Source organism: Cibotium barometz, chromosome 58, assembly GCF_041138505.1.
Source record: "Cibotium barometz isolate CiBa-2024 chromosome 58, ASM4113850v1, whole genome shotgun sequence".
NCBI classification, from domain to species: Eukaryota; Viridiplantae; Streptophyta; class Polypodiopsida; order Cyatheales; family Cibotiaceae; genus Cibotium; species Cibotium barometz.
Genome location: NC_141103.1, coordinates 21604057 through 21618191, shown reverse-complemented (window position 1 = coordinate 21618191; position 14135 = coordinate 21604057). Strand labels below are relative to the sequence as shown.

Sequence of the window (14135 nt, the reverse complement as noted above, 5' to 3'; positions counted from 1 at the left end):
AGTCTATCTTCTCTTCTCCTTTTCTTCTCTCTTATTTTTTAGAAATCCAGGATTTCTCTTTTCTCTCCTCTCCTTACTAGGATTCTCATGTGATGTCATGCATGAGCATTGACAACAACGCATTATGATGTCGTGCATGACGTCGAGGAGAGAGGACTTACAAAAACGAGGAAGGTCGGCCAGCGACTCACGAATCGCCGATAACTGCAACTCTCCCCTCTCTCTCTCTCTCTCTCCCTTCCTCCTCGCTCTGTGTGTTTAATATACTACCACAAGAGTACTAGTTGCTGGCATGGCAGCGCCGATCACTAACGACGCCGCAGCCTTCAGCTGCTTCTCCACGGCAGAGGCGGTTACCGACGGAATCGACGCGTCCGACAGGACGGCCATTGTCACAGGTTATACAAGTTCTTACAATGAAGAAAGCCGGAAAATGATTCATTGACTCTATGCTTAGTTTCTAGATGCTTAATATGGCGCAGGTGCATCGAGCGGAATTGGGGCAGAGACGGCGCGGGTACTGGCGCTTCGTGGGGCTCAGGTGGTGCTTGCCGTGAGAAATGTCGGCGCGGGAGAGCGGGTGAAGGAGGTCATCCTGCAGGAGATTCCACACGCGCGGCTGCACGTGCTGCAACTGGAACTCAGCTCCATAGCCTCCGTCCGCACCTTCTGCCAAAACTTCAAGGCTTTGAAGCTACCCCTCAACATCCTCATGTAATAATATTACCTTTTCTGTGACTGCAGCAATCATAGCTGATCTGGTTCGATCAATTAATGCTAATAATTAATCAACACGCGATGTATAATTAACAGCAACAATGCCGCCATCAGGGGTTGCCCTTTCAAGCTCTCAGCAGATGGCTTCGAGATGCAGTTCGCCACTAATCACATTGGTAAGCGGGTTAGTTATAAGCTGATCAACTAAAACAGGCCACTAGTAGCTCTAATCCAAAGCTAAATAAAATTTTGGAAACAGGCCACTTCCTCTTGACGAGCCTTCTGCTGGACGATCTGAGGAGGGCGGCCAGCGGCACTGGCATTCAAGGCAGGGTCGTGAACGTCTCATCCTCGGGCCACGCTTTATTCTCCTATCCCGGCGGCATCCGCTTCGATCAGCTTACCAACAATTCAAGGTAAATGTATCAATTATAATGGGTAGCCGCTAAGCTGCCATCCCATCTATCTAATTATGATCTCTTTCCATGCCACAACACAGCTACGATCCTTGGTGTGCTTACGGACAATCCAAGCTCGCCAACATTCTCCATGCAATGGAACTCGCCAGGAGATTCCAGGTTTCTATTACCTTCACACTTTTTATGCCCAGCAGTGAGCACCAATATCTCTAATACATGGTCATAATAAACGCTCTTGGATGCTGCAGGAAGAGGGAGTCAATGTGGTCGCTAACGCTGTTCACCCTGGAGCCATTCTTAGTACAAACCTCACCACCTACGTCCCCCAAGAAACATGTCACTACCTATACACTTTCCTTACTTACCTTTTCTAATTATGGATCCTTATGCCAGTTTCAATTACAGCTCATTGATACTTCTGGACTTTTGAATGTGCAGTGCAACAAATGATTAAGGATATTGAGAAAAGCACACCCATATTTAGGAAATCTATCTCCCAGGTTAGTAAAAATCAATCTTGACTTGAGTGAAAGAAGTTGTGCTTATGTGCGTGAGAAAAAAAGAGGGGGGTCAGAGAGTAATGATCATTTGGTGTGCGGCTTTCTCACACAGGGTGCTGCTACTCAATGCCTTCTTGCTCTTCATCCTTCTATCAACACTAAAACTGGAAAGTACTTTGACGACTGTCAAGAGGCCGAGCCAAGCAAGATTGCAAATGATTCAAAACTTGCCAAGGACCTTTGGGACTTCAGTGTGAAGGTTACATCATTGGAAGTGTGCTAGCGATTTCGACCAACATATATTTGCCATGTCTCATCATTAGTTTGTTTCCTCTTAAGAATAAATACTATGCATTACATTTTTTACACCTTATAGTAGTGTATGTTGCCCCGATTTCCATGTAATGAATTGCAATAAGTATGTCAATACCTTGTGATCATTTATGGTGTAATGAATCAATCTAGATCTGCATACTTTTTTTTAAAACCTACAAAATACTTATAGGTACTCTATTTTGACGACAATTGACAGTTTGCAAAGGGTCTAGGAGAAAATGTTGAGTACATATTGAAATCTTCGATGGAAATGGTAGACGAGTATAAAAGAGGGAGCAATTGCAAACGATAAAACTGTCTCAAGAAGTATATACAGCCCAAGCATGAGTCTTCGGTCTCGTGGTGTGGAGAGGATCACTAGTAGATTAATTCCATGCGACTCAAACAAAACTTTACGTAGACCATTGTGGATGATAAAAAAGAGCATCGAAATTTGCGTTGATGATAACGTATATATACATGAAGATAAAGACGCGATTGAAAAGCATATTTTTTTCTTTTTTGTTTTCTGTTTGGTGTGATTTTGGAAAAAAAATCAAGTGTTTTTAGTTCTTATAGTCTTAATCAAGTGTTTTTAGTTACTTTTCAAACAAATGCAAAGATATATGTAGCAATATTTATAAGAAATTAATATGACAATATCTATAACGTACTCATGTGTACGTATTTTTTTGGGCCCATTTGACTTGGTGATTTTCAGAATCTACATTTAATGTTGAAAAGTGGGAAATACTTAGAGGACATAAAAGATTGATTTTGGTCACAAATTGAGTAATTTTAGAGATGTCAATTTTTGGTCAATTTTGGGACTTTTTATGCCTGATTTGTGCTGTCATTTGTAAGTGATTTCTTTTCTATACTTAACCATGCTGGACAATGTATAAGAGGTTCATAGTGAGTAGTTTAGACTGAAGGAAACTCATATGGGGGTTTACATAGTAAATTTAGCCGCCGCAAACGGGCCCCTGAAACAAGGCCCGGACACCAAATTCTTCCTTAATTTTTAGTAATTGCTTCGCATGAGGGGGAATATAACTTTATTTTCTAGAGAGAAGGTATTAAAGAAAGTTAGATTATCACAAGAGGAACAAAATCCGTGTTCAGACTATTCGGAGATTCCACACAGTTTGGCCGGTATTCGCAACAAAACAAATCCGACACCACTTTCCAGATCATCTCTATTTCGATTAAAGATCATGATTTTAGAAGTATTTCTATCTTTATCGTTTTTGTGCATGATAATCTACTAATTCTCATGGGCTATTTTTTGGATTGTTATTCCAGAGCCTTGAGGTGATATCTCTGCGCGCGCGCGAGCGCGCGCAAGAGAGAGAGAGAGAGAGAGAGAGAGAGAGAGAGAGAGAGAGAGAGAGATTTTGAGATTTGGATCGTCCATCCTTAGACACGGAACGCTAGATGGAGAACAAGATTTATGCCCTCTAGGAGCCATGTGGTAGAACCGAGAGAGGACAAGATCTAGAAAGAGGCATACGTGGGATAGCCGCGACATCCATCGTGGAGGTTGGATGGATGGGTGTCGGAGAAAAGCCCTAGATTGGCTAGATCTTTTTGTTGGTGATTCTCTCTTTGATTTTAAGTATATGTATTGGTGATTATTATGTGATTTTGGATTGTCAAAATTAGAAAAAAAAAAACGATTATGGTTTATTGAAAATCTCTTCTTTCTCTAAAACAAGCATGGTGTGTGTTGTAATCTATCCACCATAAGGAGTGCAATATTGATCTTTCTCATGCACGATCAAAAGGCATCTCATTGTTTTTTGGTAGAGGTAATGGTATTAATATTACTCACTCTCTTTTATTGCCATAATGTGCATTTCATGTACATAAGTATTTAAGGTTGGTTTTCATGCTTTTAGAAAAGAGTGGTGGGTTGTGGAGCAAATGATATGGAGAAAAGGTATTTCTTAAAGCATGGCACATATGCCCTCCTTGAGCAATTTGAGCGAGAGGAGGTTAATGTCAATTGGATAGACGTCGTCGTTATGGTGAGTACTCTACACTTTGAACTCATTCTAAAGTTTTGCATCACTTGTGCCATTTCTTAGTTTTTCATTATGAACCTTTTTGTAGGAAATAATGCCAAACCTCATCTCCACCGATGATTAGGTTCAGCCTTGCTCGCAAGGAACTATGTACAAGAGCAATACCTTAAGTACTTTTATGTTGTCTCTATGTGTTTGAGCATATATTATAAACATAAATTAAAGATGCAACTTCTAAGTAATAAAAATCCATGTTTTGTGAAATTTTACTATAGTTGTTGTGGGTACTCTTCAATGCCGACATAGTGGTCAATTCACTCTACAAGAGTGCACTTGGATGTACCATTATGCCACATGTTTATTTTTGTTGAAAAAGACGTCGATAATAGGCCCGCCTGTAATAGTGCAGATAAGAAGAGTAAGAGTAAGAGAAAAAAAAAATGAGATGAAAGATAGAGAGCATAAGCAAGATGGTAGAGATATAGTGAGAGGAATTTATGGTGTATCAAGGATTGTGTTGCTTTTAAATGCATTAATTGCAAAGGAAACTATGTGTGATAAAGTTCAAGATGTGTGTGTGTGTGTGTGTGTATCTATGAGATAGAGACCGAGACAAAAAGTTAAGACAATGTGTGAGAAGGAGATAAACTTTTTCAGAGAGAGGGAGGAGGAGAGAAGGTATTATACCTAGGTAGAGATAGAGAGAGAGGGGATAGAAACAATGTGAGAAAGGGGGAGAGATGGAGGGTAGAGGAGGAAAGGAGACATGGAGCTAGGTAGAGATATAGAGAGGGGGGATAGAGAGAGTTAGAGAGAGTGTGTGAGGAAGGGTAGAGATACATAGAGATATATATTAGAGAGAGAGAGAGAGAGAGAGAGTTGAGAGAATGAGACAAGGGGATGTTATGAGGGTGTGTATCTATGTATGTGTCTCTCGCTTTCAAGAAGGTAGAGAGATAGTGACAAAAAGAGAGATAGTGTGTATTTCATATCTAATGATAGTGTGTGTGATAGAGAAAGACATATATTGGGAGAGGGAGGATCAAAGGAGACACAAAGATAGAGACGGAGGGGGAGGGGGGAGAGAGAGAGTGGCTCATGTCTGTGTGTGAGCCCAGGAGAGGGTGAGAATTAAGATAGACATAGAGAGAAAAGAGAGAGAGGATGATCAAGAAGGTAGAGATCAGTGGTAAGATAAATAGATGGTATTTGTATGTCTATGAGAGAGGGAGAATGAGGTGGGAATGGAGGTGCCAATGGAAAAGGGGTAGCTTGGATAGATTGGAATTTATATGGAAAGAGACTGGAAGGAGATCATATATATGGGGAGGGAGGGGGTGAGGCTTCTTTGACAAATTCATGAGATGCTACAAGGCTAGATGTATTTGGGAAAATCATCCACACGCAATATTATTATCATGCTCCATTGTTTAAACTAGATCTCCTAAAAGTTCTCATATGACATGATATGTCATGTTTTAGCAAGTATAATTTATAAAGTACATATGACATGCTTTATATTCCACATGATAAAGCTTCTATAGAATGATTTACTTTTGGGTGAGAGAATTCACTATAAGGGATAAGGGCTATGGATGTGAGCATAGCCAATCACACTAGTAATGTTATGTGCAACTAGTAATGTGGCCAGATCATTAGCCTAGTGCTTACCACCATGATAACGGCCATACACATGGCTACTTGGTCGTGCAAATGATTACATGTATGGCTCTGTGTAAAGTTACAAATAGGGCTGCACATTTAGTTGTGTGTATATAGTTGCAATTATGGTTGCATGCTTGGTCGCGTGTATAGCTACAAAAATGGTCACGTTTCTAGTCATGTGTATAGCTGCTGCGAGTGTGGTCGTCCCGTTGATAAAATTAAAAAATATAGAGCACGCCTTTAGGATGCACCATGTAGTCTACAGCTATACAACAAAAAGAGGGGTTAGTGATAGTTATAGCATGGCTTTTATAAAAGGATATGGAAAAATGTTGAGGTGTAAGGATTGTTGTAAGCATTGCTATAACCGTCGCTATTTTTTCAACGCTATATCCCATGTTATAACTGCCACCTATATCCCTACTATTTTCGCTGAGCAATGTTGATAAAAGCATTAGCATCACTATTGTAGCTTCTCAACAGGGCGGTGTTGATAAAAAACAGGGTCGCTATTTGCGTCACTCAACGATGTTGATAAAAAAACGTCATCGTTGCTACTTCTCACTCAGCGGTGCTGTGAAATTGTTTTTGGGGCAGATTGGGACTAATGCCCCAATCTTCCCTTTTAAAAAAAATTCAATATACTGAAAACAGTTCTAATTTGTACAAACAAACATATCCATATATAAAAATACATTTGAAACATATTAACTCCCAAAATGTTAATTGTATTAAATCCCAAATGCTATAAAAGGCACGCTACATCCAAAATGCCATAACAAGCGAGTTGAGTATGGAGATACATAACATTAAAAACAATAGGCCAGTCTCTACTCATCCTCCTCGTCTTCCTACTCCTCCTCCTAATCCTCCTCGCCTATCGCCACTTTATCATCTTCTTGTATCACACAAGATTAAGTAATGTTAAAACATAAATTAGATAAATTTCTAAAAGCTTATAAAACCAAAATAATATAAACTTGCAGTGGGCATAGCTTTGTAGTTCAAAGCAACACCCTGTTGTTGCAACCATTCAAATGTGGCTAAGATCCCATTGCGATAAGAAAAGTCGTACTCCTCACAAGGAGAATGGCCCACCACATTTTCCTACGTTAAACACAAATTTAAAAAAAATAATTTAAATAAAATCCACATCTCCAGACTCTGAAGTCCAACCAGTTTTGAATACAAAATGTTAAGAGTTCTAATATTTACAAACTGAGCAAGGAAAGATGGAGTTCCACTCGATCCAAGATGAGAAGCCCCTCTTTTATGCATGCGTACTCCGGTTACTTCTCTTTGTTGCTTGAATAGATTGGGATTTTCGCGTACTCGGGTTGCTTCTCTTTGTTGCTTGAATAGATCGGGATTTTTGGGATACATCTTTTTGGACTTCTTCCAATCCTTTTCTAATTCTCCTGGCAGCTTGATGCCGCCACGCTTGTTGATGGCCTTGGCAATCAATGATTTCCTATCACCCACATGACCCCGCATACAATCTAGCATCTTAAGGTCATTAAGTTGTAAGTCGGGGTGGGGTAGATGAAAATCTATCTTAAATACTTGTAGAATGTATTGCTTCTTTGCATTGTATTGAGTTCTCCAGTCAATGCCCCAAATGTTTCTGAACTCAAGATTTACAAGGTGATGCATGTGTGCTATGATAGGCTTCTCCTTCCTATCCTCAATGATTGACCCATCTATCCTCCTCACATGATAAGGAAGCATCGCTGGGTCGTAGGCATGGGGATCCACCACCTGCCATTCCAGCACATCCTGTGGTAATGGGAAGCAGATCTATTATTGCCCCCCCAAAACAACCCCCCACATTCATCCCTACCAAAATGACAACCCCTACTACAACGGACGAGAAGACCTCCTATCTGACAAGGTCATGGACTAGGTGACACAAAAGAGAGTGGAGTGGCCTGGTCACATCTTCCACATGAATTCCTAGCACCTAGATGTGGTCTAGATCCTCCAATGAGAGTGGACATGGGTATAGGAGTGTATAAGCCAAGAGTAGAACCACCCATCAGAGTACTCCACTATTGGAGCTATATATAGCTAGCCATAACTCACTCTAGGCCTTGCCTATATATATGTGACTTGTGCCTAATATGATTCATTCTTGTGGAGTATATGTGGTGTCTCTTGTCTCGTCTCTCTCCCTCTCTCAACATGGTATCAGAGCAATTCTAATCATAAGGGAAGTATCTACGTCTTCTTGTTCAATTCATGATTATGATTTCATGTCTTACAAGATTTATCTTTGGTAACAGTTTTGTGTTGGGTTGGTTGGTTCTTTGATTATATGTTGCCTACATGATTCTATAGCTCCACTTGTTGTAATTAGAATTGTTTCTTAATCGTGTCCTTAAAACAGTGCTGATGCGTAGATGGTACAGTGCTGGTGAATCCTATCAAAACGGTTTGTCAATCGGAGTTCTGAGTCAAAATTTAGGACAATTCAGGCAAACTGCATCTGAAACAGTAAAACAAGTTCTTTATGAGAGCAAAGAGGTAGTTGTCCTTGAGTCATGAGCACGATTTGATCGTCAAAGCTTTCCGTGAAAGCTTTAGACAGATGCTTCTTGTACAAGCTACAATTAGATACAAAACTTGCCATGCAAGTTGCGTCATAACGGAGTGCTTTTTCTTATTATTATTTTTGTCTTTTATGGACCTCTAAGTTTACTTACGTGAATGAGACACGGGTCTCCACTTTTAGAGCTCTAATTTTGGTTCACATTCTATTGTTTACATGATCACTTTATGCTCGTCAATCATCATCTGGTGCATGGCTATTTTTGGCTACGTTTCTCATATCTTGTACATCCTCATGTAATAATATTACCTTTTCTGTGGCTGCAGCAATCATAGCTGAGGCCATGCTTTATTCTCCTATCCCATCTGTATAAACTAATGGGTAGCCACTAAGCTGCCATCCCATCTATCTAATTATGATCTCTTTCCATGCCACAACACAGCTACGATCCTTGGTGTGCTTATGAACAATCCAAGCTCGCCAACATTCTCCATGCAAAGCAACTCGCCAGGAGATTCCAGGTTTCTAGTACCTTCACACTTTTTATGCCTAACAGTGAGCACCAATATATCTAATACATGGTTATAATAGATGCTCTTGGATGTGCAGGAAGAGGGAGTCAATGTGGTCGCTAACACTGTTCACCCTGGAGCCATTCTTAGTACAAACCTCACCACCTACGTCCCCCAAGAAACATGTCACTACCTACACACTTTCCTTACTTACCTTTTCTAAATATGGATCCTTAAGCCAGTTTCAATTACAGCTCATTGATACTTCTGGACTTGAATGTGCAGTGCAACAAATCTTTAAGGATATTGAGAAAAGCAAACCCATATTTAGGAAATCTATCTCCCAGGTTAGTAAACATCAATCTTGACTTGAGTGAAAGAAGTTGTGCTTGTGTGCGTGAGAAAAAAAGAGACGGGTCAGAGAGTAATGATCATTTGGTGTGCGGCTTTCTCACACAGGGTGCTGCTACTCAAGGCCTTCTTGCTCTTCATCCTTCTATCAACACTAAAACTGGAAAGTACTTTGACAACTGTCAAGAAGTCGAGCCAAGCAAGATTGCAAATGATTCAAAACTTGCCAAGGACCTTTGTGACTTCAGTGTGAAGGTTACATCATTGGAAGTGTGCTAGATATTTCGACCAACATATATTTGCCATGTCTCATCATTAGTTTGTTTCCTCTTAAGAATAAATACTATGCATTACATTTTTAACACCTTATAGTAGTGTATGTTGCCCCGATTTCCATGTAATGAATCGCAATAAGTATGTCAATACCTTGTGATCATTTATGGTGTAATGAATCAATTTAGATCTACATACTTTTTTTTAAAACCTACAAAATACTTATAGGTACTCTATTTTGATGACAATTGACAGTTTGCAAAGGGTCTAGGAGAAAATGTTGAGTACATATTGAAATCTTCGATGGAAATGGTAGATGAGTATAAAAGAGGGAGCAATTGCAAACGATAAAATTGTCTCAAGAAGTATATACAGCCCAAGCATGAGTCTTCGGTCTCATGGAGAGGATCACTAGTAGATTAATTTCATGTCACTCAAACACGTAGACCATTGTGTATGATAAAAAAGAGCACCGAAATTCACGTCGATGATAACGTCTATATACACGAAGATAAAGATGCAGTTGAAAAGCATATTTTTTCCTTTTTTTTTTTGGTTTGGTGTGATTTTTGAAAATATTCAAGTGTTTTAAGTTCTCATAGTCTTAATCAATTGTTTTAAGTTACTTTTCAAACAAATGCAAAGATTGAAAAAAATTCAAGTGTTTTTAGTTCTCATAGTCTTAATCAATTGTTTTTAGTTACTTTTCAAACAAATGCAAAGATATATGTAGCAATATCTATAAGAAATTAATATGACAATATCTGTAGCGTACTCATGTGTACGTATTTTTTTGGGCCCATTTGATTTGGTGATTTTCAGAATCTACATTTAATGTTGAAAAGTGGGAAATACTTAGATGACATAAAAGATTGATTTTGGTCACAAATTGAGCAATTTTAGAGATATTAATTTTTGGTCAATTTTGGGACTTTTTATGCCTGATTTGTGATGTCATTTGTAAGTGATTTCTATTCTATACTTAACCATGCTAGACAATGTATGAGAGGTTCATAGTGAGTAGTTGAAGGAAACTCATATGGGGGTTTACATAGTAAATATAGCTACAAACGGGCGCCTGAAACAAGGCCCAGACACAAAATTCACCCTTAATTTTTAGTAACGGCTTCGCATAAGGGGGTATATAAATTTATTTTCTAGAGAGAAGTTTTAAAGAAAGTTAGATCATCACAAGAGGAACAAATTCAGTGTTCAAACCATTTAGAGATTCCACACAGTTGGGTTGGTATTCGCAACAAAACGATCCGACACCACTTTCCAGATCATCTCTATTTTGGTTAAAGATCCATTTTTTAGAAGTATTTCTATCTTTATCGTTTTTATGCATGATAATCTACTAATTCTCGTGGGCTATTTTTTGGGTTGTTATTCCAGAGCCTTGAGGTGATTTTTGTGCGAGAGAGAGAGAGCGAGAGCGAGAGAGAGCGAGAGAGAGAGAGCGAGAGAGAGAGAGAGAGAGAGAGAGAGAGAGTGAGTGAGAGAGAGTGAGTGAGTGAGAGAGAGAGAGAGAGATTTTGAGATTTGGATCGGTCATCATTAGATACGAAACGTTGGACAAAGAACAAGATTCTCTGAAGTGTGATGTAATATTTCTGTAAATTTGAGAAATTTTGTGCATGTATCATGGAACAGATTATGGGTACGTTACAATATTTGTTTGCAAAATCTTACACTAATAGTCCCATACAAGGACATATGTAGTAATATTTACAAGAAATTATGACAAGTGTCTGCCAAAGCTTGCATTAATGGTCCCAAACAAGAAAACTATGACAAAAATATATATTACTTGTCAAATAAAAAAGAAATATGATGTTATAGCTCATCATCAACTCTCTTATCCTCAGCTAGATCCATGGCTCCAAATACATCTATTTCTATAAATACTTCTCCATCTGCATCTTCGTCAATGAGTGGAGCCTCGTTTGTTTTAGGAATAGAAGGTAGTTTATCTGTATCGTTCTCTTCTCTGTTTGGCCATTGGAGATGGTTGTCTTGAAAGTTGTTCTTCTATTTCTTCTTTGAATTCTAGATTACCCAATATGTTTACTTCTGGTTAAAGTTTTAGTTGTTCAAGTACTATACCTTGATTTGACCCTTCTTCTAGTTGTTCAACTAGAATAATATGTGCTTCTTGAGTGGGTTCCTCAACCTGTACTTAATCAGGTATATCCATATCTTCAAATATTTGTTTATTGCTAATCAATTTGTATTACAAACAACCACCTATGATCTCTAGGGTCTACCTTAAAGACATATCTTCAAATATTTATTTATTGCTAATCAATTTGTATTACAAACAGCCACCTATGATCTCTAAGGTCTACCTTAAAGACAACCTACTCACAATTCTCTAGTAGTACAAATGTGTGCCTTTGGTATGTCCATATCTTTATGATGTCTACTTGAACAAATCCACTCTTATGTCTGTGCATGGTTTCTTCGCATAAAAAATGAACCAAGAAAATCTTTGAACCCAACCTTGATAATGGCTTATATTGTTCCAGAGTATTCAAGCATGCAAACTTCACTCTTCAGGTCACTTGCACTTGAACTATTTTCTTCACTTGCACTTGAACTATTTTCTTGCATGAAACTAGCCTTACATTGCAATAAAATATTTTTCTCTTCTTATTTATTCGCTCCACTCAAAAGTGACGACTTCATGACCAAAGTGCACCAAATTTGCAATATTGTAGGTAAAAGAAGATCATGAAATTGTATGAAAAAGGAAAACTTATACAAGACTATGTCTTATGGTTTCTTGTGTACATGAAAGAACTCACTTACATGGTAACCACAACCATATGCAAGCTCCTTATCATCTTTGCTTATAACCTCACCACTGTGTTTTTCTTGTCATATGGTTTACTTCAGCCATCTACTAGAATAAAATTCTAGAAGTTGAGAGAGCGAATCTGGGCATGGCAATACTCGAGTTGTTCGACTCTTTCTAAAATTTAAACAATCCGAGTCTCTTTTTCTCTTTGCTAGTTTATATGTCTCGATCCATTTCTACATATAACACGAGAGTTTAAGATGCAGAATTTATGAATCGTCTCTTGTAATGCCATATCCATTATTCTTTTAAGGCCTTGACCTTGAGGCTCAACAAGTCGATTATCCTTTTCCTATGTCCATAGTCTTGGCATATTTGGGTCGGACGTACTAAGATAAGCTATTATGTATATAAAAGATTCTTGAACAAGCCATTCCATTGCGATACTACCCTCAGGGTGAGCTTCAAACTTCTTGGATGCATCATGAACCTGGATATCTTCCCATAGCATACATAGGTCATCAACTAGTGGTGCCAACTCGAGGTACATGTTCTTCACCTTCTACTTCCCTGGAACTATTAGGAAAGTAAAAGGTGCCCCTTCTTTATCCCTAACCATGGTGGAAGGTTATACTTGACTAGGCAAATGTGCTATGTACTCATGATGAACTTCGTAAGAGAAATGGATTCACTCCATCGATTGCTAGTCTAAGGCGAATGTGATGAGGCTATTCCTCCCCAAAGTCCAACCACTTCTCTTCAATATGTCTACGTGGTGTTGGAGGATCGGTGGCACCCACAAAACATCATTTATGAATCTAGTGTTCCGATTCTAAGTCATTAAATATGCAATGGATTCACATCTGAGCATTGTTTGAATATGTGGAATGATGTGGATCCTTTATCCTTGGACATCTTGCATATAACTCAATGAACCACATTGTGGACACTCATGAAGAGTATAGCATACTCTTGCAAAAGAGAATACAATTCTTTAAATAAGCATGGTGTGTGTTGAAATCAATCCATATGGAGTGCAATATTGATCTTTATCATGCACGATCACAAGGCATCTCATTGTTTTTTGGTAGAATTAATGGTATTAATGTTACTCTTACTCTCATATTGTGCATTTTATGTACGTAAGTATTTATGGTTGGTTTTCATGCTTTTAGAAAATAGTGGTGGGTTGTGCAGCAAATGATATGGAGAAAAGGTATTTCTTAAAGCATGGCACATATGCCCTCCTTGTGCAATTTAAGCGAGAGGACGTTGTCGTGACGTGGGCGGTGTCGCTGGGAAAGCGCGAGGCTTCTGGCTGTGAGAGTAAGTGGTTGAACTTCAAGGGACATCACCAGCAAAATCTAGAACCATCATAAATTAAAGACTCAACCATACATGGGTAGTCAAAGCAAACGAAAGCCTCATGATCCAAGCCAAAAACTGGCATTAACATAGCTTGATTCATAAAACTCAACACATCAAACCCTAGAAAAACATCTCATAGGTATATACATCCAAGATTCACGGCCAGCATTGGCACCATAGCTCATATCAAAGACAAGGCTGACATCATCATAACATGTCATAAACATAGGACCTCAACTTTATGAACCATCACATCATATTCACAATACTGAGCCTTCAAGGCTTATGCATTCTCTTTGCATTCCTGTTCTGCTGTAGCTGAAAGCCTCGGGATCATGAAGAAGGACTGCAGCCAAAAGACTCCCAGGTGTTGCAGAGATAGAACTGATGCCATCCTTAAAGCCATCCCTGACAGACCTATGACATTTAACGCAGCGGAGCAGAACAATGGTTGGACATGGTGACCATAAAAATGCACAAAATGCCAGGTCTAGTGTAAATGAGAGTCATGGTTATGGCAACTTTGAAATTTGTTGTGACCAGTATAGGTTACATATAAGAAGATTAAGGGGGACGGTATGGGAGGGATATTACAAATAGCTGATGTCAGTGCCCGCCAGAAGCTCTCAAAGCGGCGGCT

General features: G+C 38.9%; 2 protein-coding genes across 2 annotated transcripts; both read left to right on the top strand.

Annotated features, from left to right (window-relative positions):
• The first annotated feature begins 203 nt into the window (after positions 1 to 203).
• On the top strand, positions 204 to 2007 carry LOC147606027 (short-chain dehydrogenase TIC 32, chloroplastic-like). Its single transcript, XM_086792715.1, has 8 exons — positions 204 to 398; positions 483 to 714; positions 814 to 893; positions 977 to 1133; positions 1217 to 1295; positions 1385 to 1472; positions 1575 to 1636; positions 1749 to 2007. Exons 1-8 carry the CDS (start codon positions 293 to 295, stop codon positions 1917 to 1919), a joined length of 975 nt encoding a protein of 324 aa, XP_086648841.1. The 5' UTR covers positions 204 to 292; the 3' UTR covers positions 1920 to 2007.
• Positions 2008 to 8619: 6612 nt separating this feature from the next.
• On the top strand, positions 8620 to 9333 carry LOC147606026 (short-chain dehydrogenase TIC 32 A, chloroplastic-like). Its single transcript, XM_086792889.1, has 4 exons — positions 8620 to 8712; positions 8801 to 8888; positions 8989 to 9050; positions 9163 to 9333. The coding sequence occupies exons 1-4, from the start codon at positions 8620 to 8622 to the stop codon at positions 9331 to 9333; spliced, it is 414 nt and encodes a 137-aa protein (XP_086649015.1).
• The last annotated feature ends 4802 nt before the right edge of the window (positions 9334 to 14135 follow it).

What these genes read in the sequence shown, in the direction of transcription:
- LOC147606027 (XM_086792715.1), top strand. Translation starts at nt 293, where the DNA reads ATGGCAGCGCCGATCACTAACGACGCCGCAGCCTTCAGCTGCTTCTCC. An exon ending in GTTCGCCACTAATCACATTG is followed by an intron (nt 894 to 976) that starts GTAAGCGGGTTA and finishes TTTTGGAAACAG; the next exon opens with GCCACTTCCTCTTGACGAGC. An exon ending in AACTCGCCAGGAGATTCCAG is followed by an intron (nt 1,296 to 1,384) that starts GTTTCTATTACC and finishes TGGATGCTGCAG; the next exon opens with GAAGAGGGAGTCAATGTGGT.
- LOC147606026 (XM_086792889.1), top strand. Translation starts at nt 8,620, where the DNA reads ATGCCACAACACAGCTACGATCCTTGGTGTGCTTATGAACAATCCAAG. An exon ending in CTACGTCCCCCAAGAAACAT is followed by an intron (nt 8,889 to 8,988) that starts GTCACTACCTAC and finishes TTGAATGTGCAG; the next exon opens with TGCAACAAATCTTTAAGGAT. An exon ending in TTAGGAAATCTATCTCCCAG is followed by an intron (nt 9,051 to 9,162) that starts GTTAGTAAACAT and finishes TTTCTCACACAG; the next exon opens with GGTGCTGCTACTCAAGGCCT.